The sequence below is a fragment of the Leptodactylus fuscus genome, chromosome 1, assembly GCF_031893055.1.
Source record: "Leptodactylus fuscus isolate aLepFus1 chromosome 1, aLepFus1.hap2, whole genome shotgun sequence".
Taxonomy (NCBI): Eukaryota; Metazoa; Chordata; class Amphibia; order Anura; family Leptodactylidae; genus Leptodactylus; species Leptodactylus fuscus.
Window position 1 is genome coordinate 16,576,307 of NC_134265.1, and position 21,256 is coordinate 16,597,562.

General features: G+C 46.5%; 1 protein-coding gene across 1 annotated transcript in view; it reads right to left on the bottom strand.

The window, feature by feature from the left end:
- Nucleotides 1-2,119: 2,119 nt before the first annotated feature.
- The window catches only part of OXCT1 (3-oxoacid CoA-transferase 1), a 45,058-nt gene continuing 25,921 nt past the window's right edge, over nt 2,120-21,256 (bottom strand). Inside the window, exons 14-17 of the mRNA XM_075267466.1 lie at nt 10,367-10,456; nt 6,745-6,825; nt 4,055-4,156; nt 2,120-2,301 (exon numbers count right to left, since the gene is read on the bottom strand). Of these exons, the coding sequence (XP_075123567.1) occupies nt 2,260-2,301; nt 4,055-4,156; nt 6,745-6,825; nt 10,367-10,456 (315 nt within the window). The 3' untranslated portion in view covers nt 2,120-2,259. The remainder of the gene's footprint in view (nt 2,302-4,054; nt 4,157-6,744; nt 6,826-10,366; nt 10,457-21,256) is intronic.

Genomic DNA, 21,256 nt, shown 5'->3' on the forward strand with positions numbered 1-21,256 from the left:
GTGGCCTGTGGGTATGCGCAGTCGGCTGCCCGAGGCCTAGAAATTTGGCCCCAGCACCGGAAGAAGACGCGCAGAGAGGCTGTTCCTGAAGAAGATGGAGGCGCCGCTGGAGATTTCTGGAGACGCCCCCATTGCTGTTTGAGCGCTGGGGCCCGCCCCCAGTGCTGCGAGAGAACTCATTTGCATACCGACGAAAACCAGGCTTTCTACCGAACGGCGGCGCGGAGAAAACATCTAAAGGTAGGAGAAGAATAGCCTTTCTTAAGGCTATTCCTACGTGGTAGTCACAAAAAAATTGCTTTTTTATGATAAGATCCCTTTAACCATGTGATTGACAGATGATGACAATCCATGACCAGTGGACAGGACAGACCATATAGCGAAATTCTTCAAGTTATTCTGTTTTTGGTGAACACCTTTGCTAATGTAGTAGAGCTAAAGGGCGACACTGCATCCAGGACCCTTTATTGGTCCTCTATAGGCTATGGTCATGAGCTGAGGAAGTTTAGATGTACAGCGTCTTAGTCCAGATTCGCTCAGGTTCTGGATCAACTACTGGCAAATTATAACCAAGCAAAAATAATCTACAGTGAACAGAAGCGTCAGAGATGTTCTTTATTCTGATCAGATTTTTCTCGGCTCCGCGTCAGGACAACACAAAGAAAACCCACGAGTAGGGATTCTTCATCAGCCGTCTCCTGGGAGGATATTGGACAGCGAGTATAGAATATTAGTTTTCTGGAAAGGAGGACTAAGATTTATTGTTTTCTTAGTCCATATTGCTAAAGGGTGACACTGCATCCAGGACACGAGCTGAGGGAGATTTAGCAAAACTTGGAAGGTTACCATTCTACACTATGTGATCGAAAGTGGCTGAAAATGACTTACAAGTTCGTGGCGCCCTCCGTCAGTAATGGAGGGGGCTTGCACCCCTTGTTGTTCTGCGTGGCACTATGACAGCACAGGCCTACATTGATGTATTAAACACCTTCTTGCTTCCCACTTTTGAAGAGCAATTCGGGGATGGCGATTGCATCTTACAACACGATGGAGCCCCTGTACATACTGCACGGCCTGTGGCGGAGTGGTTACACCACAATAACATCTCTGGAATGGACTGGCCTGCACACAGTCCTGACTTGAATCCTATAGAACACCTTTGGGATGTTTTGGAACGCCGACTTGGTGCCAGGCCTCACCCACCTACATCGATACCTCTCCTCAGTGAAGCACTCCGTGAAGAATGGGCCGCCATTCCCCAAGAAACCTTCCAGCACCTGATTGAACGTCTGCCTGCAAGAGCGGAAGCGTCATCAAGGCTAAGGGTGGGCCAACACCATATTTTCTCATATCAGGTCTTGGCTGAACGACTCTACACCAATATTTGGCACCAAGGGCACGTCTGATGACCCCTTAGCCTCACCTTCTTTTACAGACACTTCTCACATAATACCTTGCACGTTATTCACCATTATGGTCTCTAAAAGACGTGTAGAATGCAACATTTCTCCAGGCAAATGTCCCAAGCTTGTGAAGGCCCAAGTCCTGCTAGGAGTATACCTGTATACTGTGCCGACGTATTGAGAGCCCCTTGGCTCTGGTGCGGAGGGGCCAAAAGACCCAGCCATCACCAACACTAGTATTAATGATGGCAGATTTGGATTGGATTTAACATAAGGGCCCAAGGACTTTAAAGGGGACCTTTCACCAACACCAAGTCAATAGGCATCACTCTACTGATTCCGGCTCAGTTACAATTTTTTCTCTAGCCCCCACCGTTCCTGAGCAATTGCTGCAATTAGTTTCAGTATCCAACATGCTTATTAGGTTCTTTACTCTCAGGTGGGCGGTCTTGTACCGGAGCAAATAGTCTGGCACACGCCCACCTCAAAGTCGGGAACATGATAGCTCAGGAATGGTGGGGGCTAGAGAAAAAATTCCAGCGAATCGGCGCCTATTCACACAGTCTATAGAATTGGAGTTGTTGCAGGTGGGTCCGCTGCTCCTGTCTGATCGGATTTTTCTGTCGGTTCTGCGATTGACCTACCTGATAAATGTAAATGACCTCGATAAAGAAACTCAAAGCAGAGAGTTCAGGAAAGACACAGCACTACAAGAGTTAATCAAAACTAGTTATTATTAAGTCCCACATCTCCCCCGGCCCCATGTAACAAGTCACCAGCCATGATAGAAAAGAGCTCACTGTCGGTAGAGCGCCATCTCTGGAGGCGTCGCCAAATATACAATATTCACAAAGCTTTAGTTGCTGATCTGCTGCAGAGGCTTCAAGTCGGGTGAAACCTGCGAATAAATAGAGCCAGTGAGATGTCAGCCATGTGTAGCGGCTTCTTCGGATTTGTTCACACATGTGTTAAGAGACGACATTACCCGCTCTAGTTTGCGTTGATTCTCTTGCTACCAAAAATACCAGAATGGACAACAATCCCCAATAAAAGGAGGTCTGGTTTACAGAATTCTTATTATTTTATCTAGAAAATAAGAAATTCTAGAACTTTCCAATAGACTTTGTTTCTTTTCTTCACCATGTACTCTGCAAGCTGTGACCAAGAGATGCCATACTCTGTACATAGCGAGTCCTGTTCTCAGCTGATACATTGTATCCAGTGTAGACAATGCTCTGTGAGCTCAACAGCCCAGACTCCACACTGATACATTGTATCCAGTGTAGACAATGCTCTGTGAGCTCAACAGCCTGGACTACACACTGATACATTGTATCCAATCTAGACAACGCTCTGTGAGCTCAACAGCCTGGACTCCACACTGATACATTGTATCCAGTCTAGACAACGCTCTGTGAGCTCAACAGCCTGGACTCCACACTGATACATTGTATCCAGTCTAGACAACGCTCTGTGAGCTCAACAGCCTGGACTCCACACTGATACATTGTATCCAGTCTAGACAATGCTCTGTGAGCTCAACAGCCCCGGACTCCAGACTGATACATTGTAGCAAACTAGCAGAGAGATTTGTGCAGCTGCTGCTGATTTATCCAATCTAGACAATGCTCTGTGAGCTCAGCACGTCAGCAGCTGCACATGTCTCTAATAACATTCTACAGGTGTTGAGCTCACAGAGCATTGTCTAGATTGGATACATCAGCAAGTTCTCTGCTAGTTTGCTACCATGTATCAGTCTGGAGTCCGGGGCTGTTGAGCTCACAGAGCATTATCTGGACTGTAACAAACTAGCAAGAGAGTTGTGTGCAGCTGCTGCTCATGTATCCAATGTATCAGTGTGGAGTCCAGGCTGTTGAGCTCACAGAGCATTGTCTAGACTGGATACAATGTATCAGCTGAGAGTAGCACTAGCTATGTATCCAGTCTAGACAATGCAAAGGTCCCCATTATCAGGATTAGTGTGGTCCAGTGGTTACAACCCCCCTATAGTCACGCCTGCAGTATCACCTAATATATCTGACAAAGAGGCGTGGCTTAACAGGAAGGGCGTAGTGTAAAGTAACCCCACTAATAGATGAAGCATCTTTACAATGTCTAGTCTTCCCGTATCAGCCAGCACAATAAATCTGGACCATTTCTAGACAACCAAGCCCAGGCTTACACAGTAACTAAGACGGGATTAGTAGATGTGCCCCTTTATTTAGGCGACACACGAGGCGGCCATTGTAACCAAGAACAGATGCAGAGCTCAGGCGGAGCTGGCAGACTACCAGCAGCTGACAGCCATATCAAGTGCAACCCTGGGGAGCAGATGCAGCACTAGACTGAAGGTGTGACCGGGCGAACCACAGATAGAAAGGATGGAGAGCGGACTGTCCGCACACTTACTAATCTGTGTAATACAACACTGTATAATAAAAATGTACTGCAGCTCCCATACAGATCTATGTGTCTTCATGGTAACAGACAACAAACATGCCCGGTGTAGTCTCATCCTGCAGCCAGTTGTTCTCTCCTTTAGTTCTTGCTAGTATAAGAGTATAACACAACTACAGGATCAGACTACACAGTCACACAAATTAAAACACAATAATAAGTTAAGAAACGCTGTCACAATGTCGGACACTCACCGCGAAGTCAGTGCCTGTACATTCCTTGATGTCGTCTACAGAAAGTCCTTCCGCTATCTCGATCAGAGTCAGTCCCGTCTTCTTGTCCACATCAAAGACCGCCTATAATACAGATATAGAAGTTGTTATCGGAATCGCGTATATACTGTATAGACATGTAAAGGAAGGTCAGGAGCGCGAGCGCCATTATACGCCCGCCCAGCCCCCGATCCAACAAGATAATGATCTCCTCATCCTCAACTACCGGGCTGAAGAGCCGAGAAACGAAGCCATTAGCATGCGGCATATGGCCCGTCCTCCGCCACGCGCTCCGAAGCAATATCCACACACTGCGCGCCGCACAACTTCAAAGCGGGAGACTTATTTAGGCTTTTAGCGGGTCCGCTTCCAGGCAATTTAATGCTTAAGAGTCTCAAAATAAATGTAAGGAGGTAAAAACACAACGATGTGCAGAAGACGTCTCCCGCCAAGGCGCAGATTAAACTGTTTGGATTTTTTTTAATAAACGATGCATTAGATCTGGAAATGAGGTGTCCTCCGCCTAATAGACTCGTATCTGGGACTCTGACATCACATTATGAGGGGGGGTCTTAATAAAGTCCCTGAATGGCAAGAGGTACGCCTGAATTATCACGAACTTCAACGTGCAAGAGCGGAGAGCTGCAACACATAGGAATGGGCGCAGATTTAGGGTATAAGGTCGAACTATTGTAAATTTGATGGACTGAGGTGTCCCTGCTCCAAACCTCCCTAGGGCAGTGATTTTCAACCAGTGTGCCGCGACACATGGTCGGGTGTGCCGCGGGGAAAGTTCTCCAATTACACTTACCTTTCTCCTCGTTCCCTTCGTTCTTCTCGCCGCTCTCTCTCTCTCTCCGTAGTCTGGCTACGTCATCACATCGCGTCTCTAACTGTTAGCAAGACCGCGGAGAGAGAGAGCAGCGAGGGAACGAGGAGAAAGGTAAGTGTAATGTGTACACTGTCTGCACAGATGGAGGAGACATGAATCTGGGGACAGACATGGAGAGGACATGAATCTGGGGGCAGAGATGGAGAGGACATGAATCTGGGGGCAAAGATGTGGGACATGAATCTGGGGGCAGAGATGGAGGGGACATGAATCTGGGGGCAGAGATGGAGGGACATGAATCTGGGGGCAGAGATGGAGGGACATGAATCTGGGGGCAGAGATGTGGGGACATGAATCTGGGGGCAGAGATGGAGGGGACATAAATCTGGGGGCAGAGATGTGGGGACATGAATCTGGGGGCAGAGATGTGGGGACATGAATCTGGGGGCAGAGATGGAGGGGACATGAATCTGGGGGCAGAGATGGAGGGACATGAATCTGGGGGCAGAGATGGAGGGACATGAATCTGGGGGCAGAGATGGAGGGACATGAATCTGGGGGCAGAGATGTGGGGACATGAATCTGGGGGCAGAGATGGAGGGGACATGAATCTGGGGGCAGAGATGGAGGGACATGAATCTGGGGGCAGAGATGGAGGGACATGAATCTGGGGGCAGAGATGGAGGGACATGAATCTGGGGGCAGAGATGGAGGGGACATGAATCTGGGGGCAGAGATGGAGGGGACATGAATCTGGGGGCAGAGATGGAGGGGACATGAATCTGGGGGCAGAGATGGAGGGGACATGAATCTGGGGGCAGAGATGGAGGGGACATGAATCTGGGGGCAGAGATGGAGGGGACATGAATCTGGGGGCAGAGATGGAGGGGACATGAATCTGGGGGCAGAGATGGAGGGGACATGAATCTGGGGGCAGAGATGGAGGGGACATGAATCTGGGGGCAGAGATGGAGGGGACATGAATCTGGGGGCAGAGATGGAGGGGACATGAATCTGGGGGCAGAGATGGAGGGATAATGAATGAATGATAATGAAATTTTGTGTTCATCGAAACAGGCCCAGGTTTCACACTGAGTGAGTATAAATACATTTAGAATCTATATTATTAACTATATGTATAATATGTACTGTTTTAGTGTCATTTTGTGCCATTTTGGTTGGAGGTGTGCCCCGGGATTTTTTAAGTGTAAAAAGTGTGCGGCTCAAAAAAGGTTGAAAATCACTGCCCTAGGGTATGTCCCGTCTACTTTTATAAAGAGCGGAGAGCAAACGCAGAAGGAACAACATGGCGCATCCTTGGCGCAATTTACACCCGTCTACGCCAGAAAACTGGGCACGTGGACTAGTAAATTTCCTCCATTGTGTTCATGCTCAGTGTCAAGAGGCAGCCAATAAAGCCGGCCGTAATCTAGCCGCACGCATTACATACAAGTCAATTAAACCCAAAGATTTTGGCAGGGTCAGCCAACCGCCAAATTCAGAGGGGATCTTTAGACTCGGAGGACCGGGCATGTTGGATTTCACCATGTCCCATCCTTTGACAAAGAACAGGCAGACGCTATGTTACCCCGCGCTGCAGGTTCAGGGCGCACGCTCCTTGCAAATACTTTTCCACCCAGTTATTGAATAAATTACAGCACAGCCCCCATAATGCACCGCACCAAATGCAAATCATGTGAAGTTGACCCCTCCCACTTAAAGGAACAGTCACATCTCTAGCACTCGCATGCAGTACATAGCGGGGCGCCCGCCATATTGGTACCGATTACATATCCAGGGGAGATCAGGGTATACATCAGTAGGACGCGACGCGTTTTACCTTCTCGGTGATGATCCGATCCACGCACTGCGTCCCAGTAAGCGGTAAGTTGCATTGCTCCAGAATCTTGTGCTTTCCTCCCTATAATGAAGCACAAGAGCGAACGTTAATATTATATGGCTTCCCGTGTTGGAGAAACCTGTAGGTCTAGCTACCCGAACCTCTTTAAATCAGCTATAGGAGGGGACCCCTGCCCCGAATAAGGGGCTCAGCCATCTGTAATCCTTCTTAAAGGGCCAGAAACCATAAAAACCCCTCATCGGTACGTAGCGGGCTCACACAGGCCGTAAAGATGGGGTTAGAACGGTAGCCATATTTACAATCACCCAGCTTTCCCAGAAGACGATAACTAAGTAATGACTGAACGTTTATGACGTCACCTGTCATGGCGGCTTACTGTGCTTTTAATAAATCTGCCCCAATGGCGGCCATCTTGTGGCCCTGTTACAGTCCATAGCTATAGGTGGATCCTGTACTAAGACGCCGATACGCGCGACCTTCATGACAATGTCACCATTTACTGCGCTCCTGACCGGTCAGTTATTTGCCATATGATATATGTAGATATGGCGGTATCTTGGCCTAAGCAGTAATACACACGAGGGCCATTCCAGGACATTAGCGAGCGGCGTACAGTCACCGATTTACCTCACGTGTAATAGATGGCTGCAATTAGCCATAAAGCGTCAATCAATATCTGTAATCCGCCGTGTCCTGACCAATTACTGGACATCAATCTCAGGACACAGCGTACGCCGTATATCACGTATGTCTATCGGTAATCTATATGAAGAGGACAGGCCAGCTGGAGGGGGCACTAGGTGGCGGATTTACTTTAGGAAATGGGTGGTAACGGCAAAAATGGCGATTCTCATCAGTAAAATCCAAGCTATGGCCCAGTACGTGACACGTGCACCCTCCTGGCCCAGTATGCGACACGTGCACAATCCTGACCCAGTGCACCCTCCTGGCCCAATGTGCGACACGCGCACCCTCCTGAACCCAATGTGCGACAGGTGCACAATCCTGGCCCAGTATACATCACGCGCACCCTCCTGGCCCAGTATGAGAGACGTGCACAGTCTTGGCCCAGTGCACCCTCCTGGCCCAATGCGGGCACGTGCACAATCCTGGCCCAGTATGCGACACGTGCACAATCCTGGCCCAGTATGCGATACGCACACACTCCTAGCCCAGTATGCGACACGTGCACATGCCTGAACCCAATGTGCGACAGGTGCACAATCCTGGCCCAGTATACGTCACGCGCACCCTCCTGGCCCAGTATGAGACACGTGCAAAGTCCTGGCCCAATGTGTGACACGTGCACAATCCTGGCCCAGTGAACACTCCTGGCCCAGTATGTGACACGCGCACCCTCCTTGTCCAATGTGTGACACGTGCACAATCCTGGCCCAATGTGCGACACGTGCACAATCCGGGCCCAGTATGCGACACGTGCACACACCTGGCCCATTATGCGACATGTGCACATGCCTGGGCCGGTATAGGACACGTGCACTGTATAATATATATTTATATTTATACATAATATAATACAAATTCTATTTACACCCCTGTGGTCCAGTATACTATATCATATTATATCTATAATCCTGGCCCAGTATGTTCTAGGTTTATACAAGGCGCAGTATAGAATATGCAGTATATTTATGTATAATAATATCATAATCAATTCAACCTCCGAGTGCAGTATACTGTATAATAGCTATATAATAGCTGGTGTGGTATACACTCACATCATATTATATCTACCCTACTAGTCCAGTACACTATATGCGGTATATGTATACTCCCTGTGCAGTGTATTATATCCACCCTCCTGGTGCAGTATGTAATATACATATACGTACACTACTGGTATAGTATTATTATATGCATACTCTGGAATCATATTCCATGCAGTATATTGAAATGTTTACATCTATTGCAGTATATTGTACGTATACACCTAGTGTACTACATGAGTATTTTATATAATATGCAGTGTACTCCTGGTATAATATTATTATATGTATACTACTGGCACTGTATATGATATGCAGTATATTTTATGTATACCTCTATTGCAGTATGTTATATGTATACACTTTGTGCAGTGATGTGGACTTAAAGGAACAGGAGCAGTCCTGATTTATTCCAGCTGATAATAACCAGTCCTGGTCCTGTGATGGACACACAGATGCCCTGCTCGTCCTACACACTGCCGGGCCCTGTGACTGTGACGAGCCGTGCATCCATCACATGACCAGGCCGGATTATTAACCCCTGGATATACACACTGACGGTGCCTTTCATACGACAACAAGCAGAGATCCTGAAAACACAGAACGCACCCTGGGAAGTTCTACAACTTATCATAGAAGTGACCTGGAATACCGAACGGATCCTCTACCCGGCCGACAACAGCCGAGACACTTTATATTACCGACAACCTTCTCATGTCAGGGGTAATGCTACTCCGTGTCGATTATAAGAAGACGTTCCCGCTTGTCCTGTGCCGGCTCAGTGGCGTCCCTGCTTACCCAGCAGAATGCGAGGCGAGGCGAGGCCGGGCCCCCCCCCCACCCCCGAGCCCTCCAGCGCTTAAGTTAAATATGGAACAGACCAGAAAAGAAGCCGACGAGCACAATGACTCTGCTACACCGGGCTCTTGTCACATATCGCCTTAAACCAGATTATGGCAGGCAGAGAGACAAGACAGGCATCCGCAAAATGAGCCGTCTCCATGGAAACCGCCGCGACTCTGCCGAAATCACAAATCCAGCTCGGTTTAGCTATGTAAGCGTTATCCATTAAAGCCGCACATATGTGCCGAGACCGCGGGTTATAGATATATACTAATCCGGAGCATGGACAGGCAGCCATGATTGCATTCACTGCCAGCAAGCAGATATATGGGGATGAGGAGGGATATTACAGCCCCCCCGGCAGTCTGTGCATTGTAAATGTATTCCCCCTGCCCTCTGGTGCACTGGACGGAGAATATTTAGGATACACAGCCTTCCACTGTCAGAAAGTAACAATGCCAGAGACTAGCAGTGCCAGAAGTATCTATAGTGGAGTTCTGCGGAGGCGGCTGTGGTACAAGAGGGACACTAGTAGTATTTAGGGACACCAACAGGGGATGGGAATGATGGGACGCGTGTCTTCATGGCGGTCTGGATACCGATATTCGCTTTCCCTCACTTCTCTTGCAGTATCCAATGTTCCATCACCGTTATCATCTGGGCCGCATGATGACATCACAGGCCCCGCGGGACTACCGAGACCTGATTGGTCATGTGGGACTCAATGATATCATGCGGCATTACTGTGGCCCAATCACAGGCCTCAACAATCCTCCCAGGTCCTGTGACATCACCCAGAAGAGGCAGACAACCGCCATGATGGCGCACTGGACCCCGCGGGGAGAGGAAGAGTATCAATGTTTATTTTTTGGGGCCTCCGCACCCAAATCGCACGAATAGTCGCGGTGTGACTACAGCGGTGGCAAACAGACAATCCGAGGCGTTGTAGATGGCTGTATAATGAAGGCCAGCTCTGGAGAGCCAAGAGTCCATAATACAACCCCCGACTTGGACATCATGCAGCTTCTTACCTTGGCCGAATGTTCCATCGTCACAACGACTTTTGTTCCGGAGCTAGAAACCAAGTCCATGGCACCGCCCATTCCCTTCACCATCTTGCCCTGAAAAAAATAAAATAAAATTATATATAAAAATAATACCACAACTGCGATGAAAGCTTCATGGCATTCCTTGGCCTTGACACTAATGTGAACATAATCCTATCCCTTCATAGGTCACTGGGGAAATCCAAAGAATATTCTACAAGGCTATAATCAGATTTTCTGATGGTACATCTGAAGAAAACACAGAAAATCAGATCCAGGGAGAGACGACCCCTGTCCTTGACCACAATGCTCTGCAGGGACATCGACCGCAGTAAACAATCTTCCTAATGCAATCCTTCTCCAAGAACAAGGCCCAAGTGCCGCGGCTACGACTACAGGTCAGACATCTCACAAACAATACAACACAATCCAGGAGCCATAAGAGGGCCAGCGAGGATGTCGGCTGCCCCTGCACAATGATAGCTGTCAGCATCAGCCATCAAAGCCGGACAGACTCTACAGAGGAGGATTCAGAAATACCGCCGGCCGCGCACAACAAAGGCAAAGTCATCTCAGTGCCGAGATAATGTGCACATAATACCGGGAAGACAATTCCCTGAGCCCCGGGGTCACGTCCTCCTGCGGGGCCACAGACCAGGAGACAAGCAAAGGATGAAAATAGCCAAGATCACAGAAAGGACACGGCTAATGGAGCCCTATTATACACAATGACCGCCAGATGTGGAGAAGCGATATCACCGCTATACGGTCATTATCATATGACCTCCAGACAATGCATGCTGAGAGTTGTAGTTCTGCCGCAGATTCCAGTAAATTATCAGTGAAAATAAAAGATTGACTATAATTTATATAATTTATAAAATATAGAAATAATCTACATACAATTATGTATCCAAAAAAATGAGTTACATCCTGTATTATACTCCAGAGCTGCGCTCACTATTCTGCTGGTACAGTCACTGTGTACATACATTACATTACTTATCCTGAATTATACTCCAGAGCTGCGCTCACTATTCTGCTGGTACAGTCACTGTGTACATACATTACATTACTTATCCTGTATTATACTCCAGAGCTGCGCTCACTATTCTGCTGGTACAGTCACTGTGTGCATACATTACATTACTTATCCTGTATTATACTCCAGAGCTGCACTCACTATTCTGCTGGTGCAGTCACTGTGTACATACATTACATTACTTATCCTGTATTATACTCCAGAGCTGCGCTCACTATTCTGCTGGTACAGTCACTGTGTGCATACATTACATTACTTATCCTGTATTATACTCCAGAGCTGCGCTCACTATTCTGCTGGTGCAGTCACTGTGTACATACATTACATTACTTATCCTGTATTATACTCCAGAGCTGCGCTCACTATTCTGCTGGTACAGTCACTGTGTGCATACATTACATTACTTATCCTGTATTATACTCCAGAGCTGCACTCACTATTCTGCTGGTGCAGTCACTGTGTACATACATTACATTACTTATCCTGTATTATACTCCAGAGCTGCGCTCACTATTCTGCTGGTACAGTCACTGTGTACATACATTACATTACTTCTCCTGTATTATACTCCAGAGCTGCGCTCACTATTCTGCTGGTACAGTCACTGTGTACATACATTACTTATCCTGTATTATACTCCAGAGCTGCGCTCACTATTCTGCTGGTCCAGTCACTGTGTACATACATTAAATTACTTATCCTGTATTATACTCCAGAGCTGCGCTCACTATTCTGCTGGTCCAGTCACTGTGTACATACATTACATTACTTATCCTGTATTATACTCCAGAGCTGCACTCACTATTCTGCTGGTACAGTCACTGTGTACATACATTACATTACTTATCCTGTATTATACTCCAGAGCTGCACTCACTATTCTGCTGGTACAGTCACTGTGTACATACATTACATTACTTATCCTGTATTATACTCCAGAGCTGCACTCACTATTCTGCTGGTACAGTCACTGTGTACATACATTACTTATCCTGTATTATACTCCAGAGCTGCGCTCACTATTCTGCTGGTCCAGTCACTGTGTACATACATTAAATTACTTATCCTGTATTATACTCCAGAGCTGCACTCACTATTCTGCTGGTACAGTCACTGTGTACATACATTACATTACTTATCCTGTATTATACTCCAGAGCTGCGCTCACTATTCTGCTGGTACAGTCACTGTGTACATACATTACATTACTTATCCTGTATTATACTCCAGAGCTGCGCTCACTATTCTGCTGGTACAATCACTGTGTACATACATTACATTACTTATCCTGTATTATACTCCAGAGCTGCGCTCACTATTCTGCTGGTGCAGTCACTGTGTACATACATTACATTACTTATCCTGTATTATACTCCAGAGCTGCGCTCACTATTCTGCTGGTGCAGTCACTGTGTACATACATTACATTACTTATCCTGTATTATACTCCAGAGCTGCGCTCATTATTCTACTGGTGCAGTCACTGTGTACATACATTACATTACTTATCCTGTATTATACTCCAGAGCTGCGCTCACTATTCTGCTGGTACAGTCACTGTGTACATACATTACATTACTTATCCTGTATTATACTCCAGAGCTGCGCTCACTATTCTGCTGGTACAGGCACTGTGTACATACATTACATTACTTATCCTGTATTATACTCCAGAGCTGCGCTCACTATTCTGCTGGTACAATCACTGTGTACATACATTACATTACTTATCCTGTATTATACTCCAGAGCTGCGCTCACTATTCTGCTGGGGCAGTCACTGTGTACATACATTACATTACTTATCCTGTATTATACTCCAGAGCTGCTCTCACTATTCTGCTGGTACAGTCACTGTGTACATACATTACATTACTTATCCTGTATTATACTCCAGAGCTGCTCTCACTATTCTGCTGGTACAGTCACTGTGTACATACATTACATTACTTATCCTGTATTATACTCCAGAGCTGCGCTCACTATTCTGCTGGTACAATCACTGTGTACATACATTACATTACTTATCCTGTATTATACTCCAGAGCTGCGCTCACTATTCTGCTGGGGCAGTCACTGTGTACATACATTACATTACTTATCCTGTATTATACTCCAGAGCTGCGCTCACTATTCTGCTGGGGCAGTCACTGTGTACATACATTACATTACATATCCTGTATTATACTCCAGAGCTGCGCTCACTATTCTGCTGGGGCAGTCACTGTGTACATACATTACATTACTTATCCTGTATTATACTCCAGAGCTGCGCTCGCTATTCTGCTGGGGCAGTCACTGTGTACATACATTACACCACACTGAATAGTCACTCCATGACACCATAAGTCAGTATCAGGGTCTGGCAATAACCTCCGCTCTTCCCCCCTCCCCCAGTATAGACCGATCAGGCCCTTTACATTGTATATAGATTGGGATTTTCAGCTAACAAGCTTTGAAGGTCACGACATAATATTTCACCCTGGGCTTTCACAGATTTGTCCACTTCTCCCCATACCGGATTTCTCGCCTTTTTCGCACCGTTGCTATGCAACTCTCCCCCCATTAATTTCCCCTATGTGTCTTCCATCAAACACCGTGACATGATGTGACACGGAATGAGAATGATCGGCTTCCCCCGCCCGGCCGATCGTGGATTCTTCACTGCGGCTCCTGGTGAGCACATCAAACATCAGGAAATGACTAAACCACTCATTCTATAGGAAGTCTCCACAGCTGCGCTCACAATTCTGCACATTTCTGAGATCACATCCAGCAATCTTTGTGCGTTCATTGTAAAATCTCCCATTTTCAGCATCACCTCGGCAGTGACCCGTGTCTGTAGGTCTGTAGTGTCATTTAATGGAGGTTGCTCATAGGTCGGCCTCACACGGCCCTGCATTAGTCTCTGCAAATCCTAAAGCGACGTTACTAATGTGAACACTGACCAGCAGTGAACTCTGCAGCCTCATGGGGCGATTTATATTGTGGCCGGAAAATTATTTTTTATGATCATAGTGAAACTGAACTGCAATACAATTCATGTACAGGTGTGGCGCTGTTCCAGAGAAAAAAAAAACCTGCAATGTTTTCTATTCCTGTGCCACCCCTTTAATGAAGCAGCCAGGGGCCCCATAGATGTGGAGGGCGCCATCTTTTCTAATTGCCTCCCCATTATCCGCAGATTATTTGACTCTTGCCAGGCAGATATCTAATGTGCCTTTAATTGCGCCTTTGCCGATGCAGCAGAGCCGGGCGCGAGAAGTGTTTGTAATTAGCGTGTTGTACTAATATTACAGGAATAAATACTACGCACCGGTAAATGTCAGCACCATTATATCCTGTATTCTAGCCGCAGAGGCTTTGTAAATGTCATTGACTAGAACAGAGCGGTGTACGAGGGCGCCCGAGCAGCAGAGGTCACCGGTAAAGGGTATACAGTCTGGAATTACAGCAAGTGGCTTTATTAAGATATGAAAGTGTGCAATAAAGGAGACCCCCACCCAAAATAGACAACTGGTCAGATATCAGGAGGAAATCCTAGGATCAGACCACGGCTACTGGTTTGCTACAAAAGATCTGTCAGCACAGCACTAGTATATAGAGGACCTGTCCTGTGTGGTGTAGTATATAGAGGACCTGTCCTGTGTGGTGTAGTATATAGAGGATCTGTCCTGTGTGGTGTAGTATATAGAGGATCTGTCCTGTGTGGTGTTGTATATAGAGGATCTGTCCTGTGTGGTGTAGTATATAGAGGACCTGTCCTGTGTGGTGTAGTATATAGAGGATCTGTCCTGTGTGGTGTAGTATATAGAGGACCTGTCCTGTGTGGTGTAGTATATAGATGATCTCTCCTGTGTGGTGTAGTATACAGAGGACCTGTCCTGTGTGGTGTAGTATACAGAGGACCTGTCCTGTGTGGTGTAGTATATAGAGGATCTGTCCTGTGTGGTGTAGTATATAGAGGATCTGTCCTGTGTGGTGTAGTATATAGAGGATCTGTCCTGTGTGGTGTTGTATATAGAGGATCTGTCCTGTGTGGTGTAGTATATAGAGGATCTGTCCTGTGTGGTGTAGTATATAGAGGATCTGTCCTGTGCGGTGTAGTATATAGAGGATCTGTCCTGTGCGGTGTAGTATATAGAGGATCTGTCCTGTGCGGTGTAGTATATAGAGGATCTGTCCTGTGTGGTGTAGTATATAGAGGATCTCTCCTGTGTGGTGTAGTATATAGAGGATCTCTCCTGTGTGGTGTAGTATATAGAGGATCTCTCCTGTGTGGTGTAGTATATAGAGGATCTCTCCTGTGTGGTGTAGTATATAGAGGATCTGTCCTGTGTGGTGTAGTATATAGAGGACCTGTCCTGTGTGGTGTAGTATATAGATGATCTCTCCTGTGTGGTGTAGTATACAGAGGACCTTTCCTGTGTGGTGTAGTATATAGAGGATCTGTCCTGTGTGGTGTAGTATATAGATGATCTCTCCTGTGTGGTGTAGTATACAGAGGACCTGTCCTGTGTGGTGTAGTATATAGAGGACCTGTCCTGTGTGGTGTAGTATATAGATGATCTCTCCTGTGTGGTGTAGTATACAGAGGACCTGTCCTGTGTGGTGTAGTATATAGAGGACCTGTCCTGTGTGGTGTAGTATATAGATGATCTCTCCTGTGTGGTGTAGTATACAGAGGACCTGTCCTGTGTGGTGTAGTATATAGAGGACCTGTCCTGTGTGGTGTAGTATATAGAGGATCTGTCCTGTGTGGTGTAGTATATAGAGGACCTGTCCTGTGTGGTGTAGTATATAGAGGATCTGTCCTGTGTGGTGTAGTATATAGAGGATCTGTCCTGTGTGGTGTAGTATATAGAGGACCTGTCCTGTGTGGTGTAGTATATAGAGGACCTGTCCTGTGTGGTGTAGTATATAGAGGATCTGTCCTGTGTGGTGTAGTATATAGAGGACCTGTCCTGTGTGGTGTAGTATATAGAGGATCTCTCCTGTGTGGTGTAGTATATAGAGGACCTGTCCTGTGTGGTGTAGTATATAGAGGATCTCTCCTGTGTGGTGTAGTATACAGAGGACCTGTCCTGTGTGGTGTAGTATATAGAGGACCTGTCCTGTGTGGTGTAGTATATAGAGGATCTGTCCTGTGTGGTGTAGTATATAGAGGATCTGTCCTGTGTGGTGTAGTATATACAGTAGAGGACCTGTCCTGTGTGGTGTAGTATATAGAGGACCTGTCCTGTGTGGTGTAGTATATAGAGGATCTGTCCTGTGTGGTGTAGTATATAGAGGATCTGTCCTGTGTGGTGTAGTATATAGAGGATCTGCCCTGTGTGGTGTAGTATATAGAGGACCTGTCCTGTGTGGTGTAGTATATAGAGGACCTGTCCTCTGTGGTGTAGTATATAGAGGACCTGTCCTGTGTGGTGTAGTATATAGAGGATCTGTCCTGTGTGGTGTAGTATATAGAGGATCTGTCCTGTGTGGTGTAGTATATAGAGGACCTGTCCTCTGTGGTGTAGTATATAGAGGACCTGTCCTGTGTGGTGTAGTATATAGAGGATCTGTCCTGTGTGGTGTAGTATATAGAGGATTTGGTGCACTACAATACCACGCCCCCTGACTATTACCGTCGTGGCCGCGGTCACTTTATAGGTGATTACTTTTATATTACTAGAATAAGACACTCGCCGGCCCCCCCAGCCTCGGGCGACACGTACCGCGTCATCTCGCTCGCAGCATCACTTAGCGGGGAATTAACCTTTTTATCTTTCATGCAGTTTTGAGCTTTGGCTGGTAATGAGGCGTCTCCGAGCGCGTCCTAATGGAGCCTCTTCAACTAAGAAGCAGAACGTAATAGGATTATTAAAGGTTACGGCGCAGGAATTTATACGTTTCTGCTATATTAACCTAAAGACCTGCTGACTACATGTGCTACATGATCTACCACAGTACCACACACGACCTGTGGACAGGGGGGGCGCTGTAGAGCGCAGTCATATTTTTCAAATCATTTACGGTTCAGAAAACTCTCCACTCTGGCCACTAAGCCTAACAGAATTGTGTCACTTACCAGTTCTGTAAGGGGCTCAGAATCCAGTAATGGAAATGGGTTTTACCACTGGACATCCCCTTTAAGGGTTAAGCGTATGAAGCTATTCATCATTATAGATATTATACTGGTGGCGTTATTCACTTCTAGGGCTTTTACCGCCAGCTGGTGACATCCTACGATACGTGATCATCGCCATTTACCCCAGAACGGCGTTTTTTCCACCTCTGGTGATGGCGGTATTTTTTTTAGTTCTCGGATGACTTCTTTGCTTGCAGGGATTCATTCATCACTTATTGCATGAGCAGACCCTTCTTTACAGCAGTGACCTATATCTGACATGCGAGCAGTCGGAGGTTATAAGTGAACTCTGGGACTCCGGGGCGCGTCAGCCTTCCAGGGCGACAAGTCAAATTGTGCAAGAGGATTGGAAAATTTCGTTTAATTGCTCCGATGGATTCGAGTGGAAAAATAAAGCGACTTTACTAAACAGCTGTGGTCATAAAACCTCCCACCAGGAAGGGTCTGCGGCTCCTGCTCAGAAGGAAGGGGGAGATTTAAGGAACAGTGTAAAAAAATACCGTACTGCGGTGTATTATACGTATAAGCAATCCTTATAGGCTCTGCTTCGGCAGGACCTAAGTGGTGTATAGCACATGAGGGCACCCAAGACTACATTGTCCACTTACATGCCATTTATGGGGTCAAATCACCCCGATCTGAGATCTTTTTGGCCCTGATTGTTGTAATACGGGGTACGGTATACATCATGCACATGACAGAGCAGCGTGACTACCTTCTGGGCTTGCCTGCCCTTCCGTTTCGAGATTTTTGACCCAGATGACAGCACGCTTCTACGAGTCAATCATCATAAACCCCTATAAGTTCTATCAATAGAGGATGAGGCCCCGATCCTGCGCCGTCACGACACATCACTGTCAGGTCCGCCAACACAACGCCGCCATATTATGTGAGGAAATGTCAAGCGATTGTGTCTTCTATGAAGCTATTTCAGATTTCTCTCTCATTCGCTTTAGGGCTTCGCTGTCACCGATCCGATGATTTATTCGCTCCGGTATCCTATCAGCGCCGTCGCCCGAGCCATAAATATTAATGACGCCCCGGGAGACATCGTTTATCATATTTATCACTTTTAATCTTTTTAGGCTTTTCTAAGGCTCCAATTAAGGTGCCAGAAACGCGTCCAGCGGCACCCTATGCATCATTAGTCAGAGGAGCGGTATTTATAGGCGATGGATGGATTCCGGCAATTTCCATACGAGCAAAGCAACTAATTATACCGAGTGGAAGAGAATTAGAAGTCAGGCGTACGGGAGAGCTCAGGTGAGCGCAGCACGGGGCCGGTGAGCAGGTAGAAATGCGTGGAGGCGCTCGCTGACATTAACCGTTTTTCTGTCCGAGCACACACGGACCCCTTATAGTGATTGGAGCCACGGACCGAGAAAGCAAAAACGTGGTGTGCACAAATCTTCTCTATTCTCGGGCGTCATCCACGTTTCACATATTCATTGTTAGGTGATGCTGAAGAATAAAGGCCGCAATTTTGTGGGGGGGGGGGGGGGGCATCTTTTTTAGGCCGTATTCACGTTTGTGCTGCTGCTGATACATTGTATCCAGTCTAGACAATGCTCTGTGAGCTCAACAGCCTGGAATCCACACTGATACATTGTATCTAGTCTAGACAATGCTCTGTGAGCTCAACAGCCTGGACTCCAAACTGATACATTGTATCCAGTTTAGACAATGCTCTGTGAGCTCAACAGCCTGGACTCCAGACTGATACATTGTATCCAGTCTAGACAATGCTCTGTGAGCTCAGACTGACTCAGGGCTCCTTTTCATTACCTTGTGCGTCTCTGCCAAATTTGGGCATACATACAATAAAAGGGCAAAGTTCTATATGACGGATAGTAAGTTGGGGCCCCTCCATACACCACGTTATCACTCTGCCTTGTAAATTGGAGGTATCGGATGAGATATTTTGGAGCTTTTCTCTGCGTCTAAACCACAATCTCAGCTTATAGAAAGGCGGCAGCTCCCACGGAGAAATGTTTTACAGGGAAAGTCAGTCCGCGGGGTAAGAGCATTAAGATTTTCAATATGAAATTAAAAAAAAAAAATTCAAAAACAGCAAAGCAAATGATTATAATAGAACAAAATGCAGAAGCTCTGCAAGAGGCGAGAGCCTGGCCCCGCTGATAGCTACAGCCGCTTATCTACACATATGTAAAGAAACGTTATCTCCATATACCAGACAACCAAAGTCACTAAATGTCCTCAAATCCATTATTTACAGAAGTTCTCCCACATTATATCTCTGCATCGTTTTTTTTCTCCATCCATTAATACCAACTGCCATAAAGTGCACATATTCTGCTGTACTTGCTATATGCAAGTATGTGTCTCCAATATGGCCGCTGTACACAGACAATACAGGAAGGAAGTGTGTGTCTACAATATGGCCGCCTCTATACAGACAATACAGGAAGGCAGTGTGTGTCTACAATATGGCCGCCCCTATACAGACAATACAGGAAGGAAGTGTGTGTCTACAACATGGCCGCCCCTATACAGACAATACAGGAAGGAAGTGTGTCTCCAATATGGCCGCCCCTATACAGACAATACAGGAAGGAAGTGTGTGTCTACAACATGGCCGCCCCTATACAGACAATACAGGAAGGAAGTGTGTGTCTACAATATGGCCGACTCTATACAGACAATACAGGAAGGAAGTGTGTGTCTACAATATGGCCGACTCTATACAGACAATACAGGAAGGAAGTGTGTGTCTACAATATGGCCACCCCTATACATACAATACAGGAAGGAAGTGTGTGTCTACAATATGGCCACCCCTATACATACAATACAGGAAGGAAGTGTGTGTCTACAATATGGTCGCCTCTATACAGACAATACAGGAAGGAAGGGTGTGTCTCCAATATGGCCGACCATATACAGACAATACAGGAAGGAAGTGTGTGTCTACAATATGGCCGCCTCTATACAGACAATACAGGAAGGAAGTGTGTGTATCCAATATGGCCGCCCTATATAGACAATACAGGAAGGAAGTGTGTGTCTCCAATATGGCTGCCCTATACAGACAATACAGGAAGGAAGTGTGTGTCTCCAATATGGCCACCCCTATACATACAATACAGGAAGGAAGTGTGTCTCCCCAATATGGCCGCCTCTATACATACAATACAGGAAGGAAGTGTGTGTCTACAATATGGTGCCCGTATACAGACAATACAGGAAGGAAGTGTGTGTCTACAATATGGCCACCCCTATACAGATAATACAGGAAGGAAGTGTGTGTCTACAATATGGCCGCCCCTATACAGACAGTACAGGAAGGAAGTGTGTGTCTACAATATGGCCGCCCCTATACAGACAATACAGGAAGGAAGTGTGTGTCTCCAATATGGCCGCCCCTATACAGACAATACAGGAAGGAAGTGTGTGTCTACAATATGGCCGCCCCTATACAGACAGTACAGGAAGGAAGTGTGTGTCTACAATATGGCCGCCCCTATACAGACAATACAGGAAGGAAGTGTGTGTCTCCAATATGGCCGCCCCTATACAGACAATACAAGAAGGAAGTGTGTGTCTCCAATATGGCCGCCCCTATACAGACAATACAGGAAGGAAGTGTGTGTCTACAATATGGCCGCCCTTATACAGACAATGTGTGTTAAAAATAAATAAAATACTGGCATGCAAAATGAGATCTTGCTTCTCCTAATATAA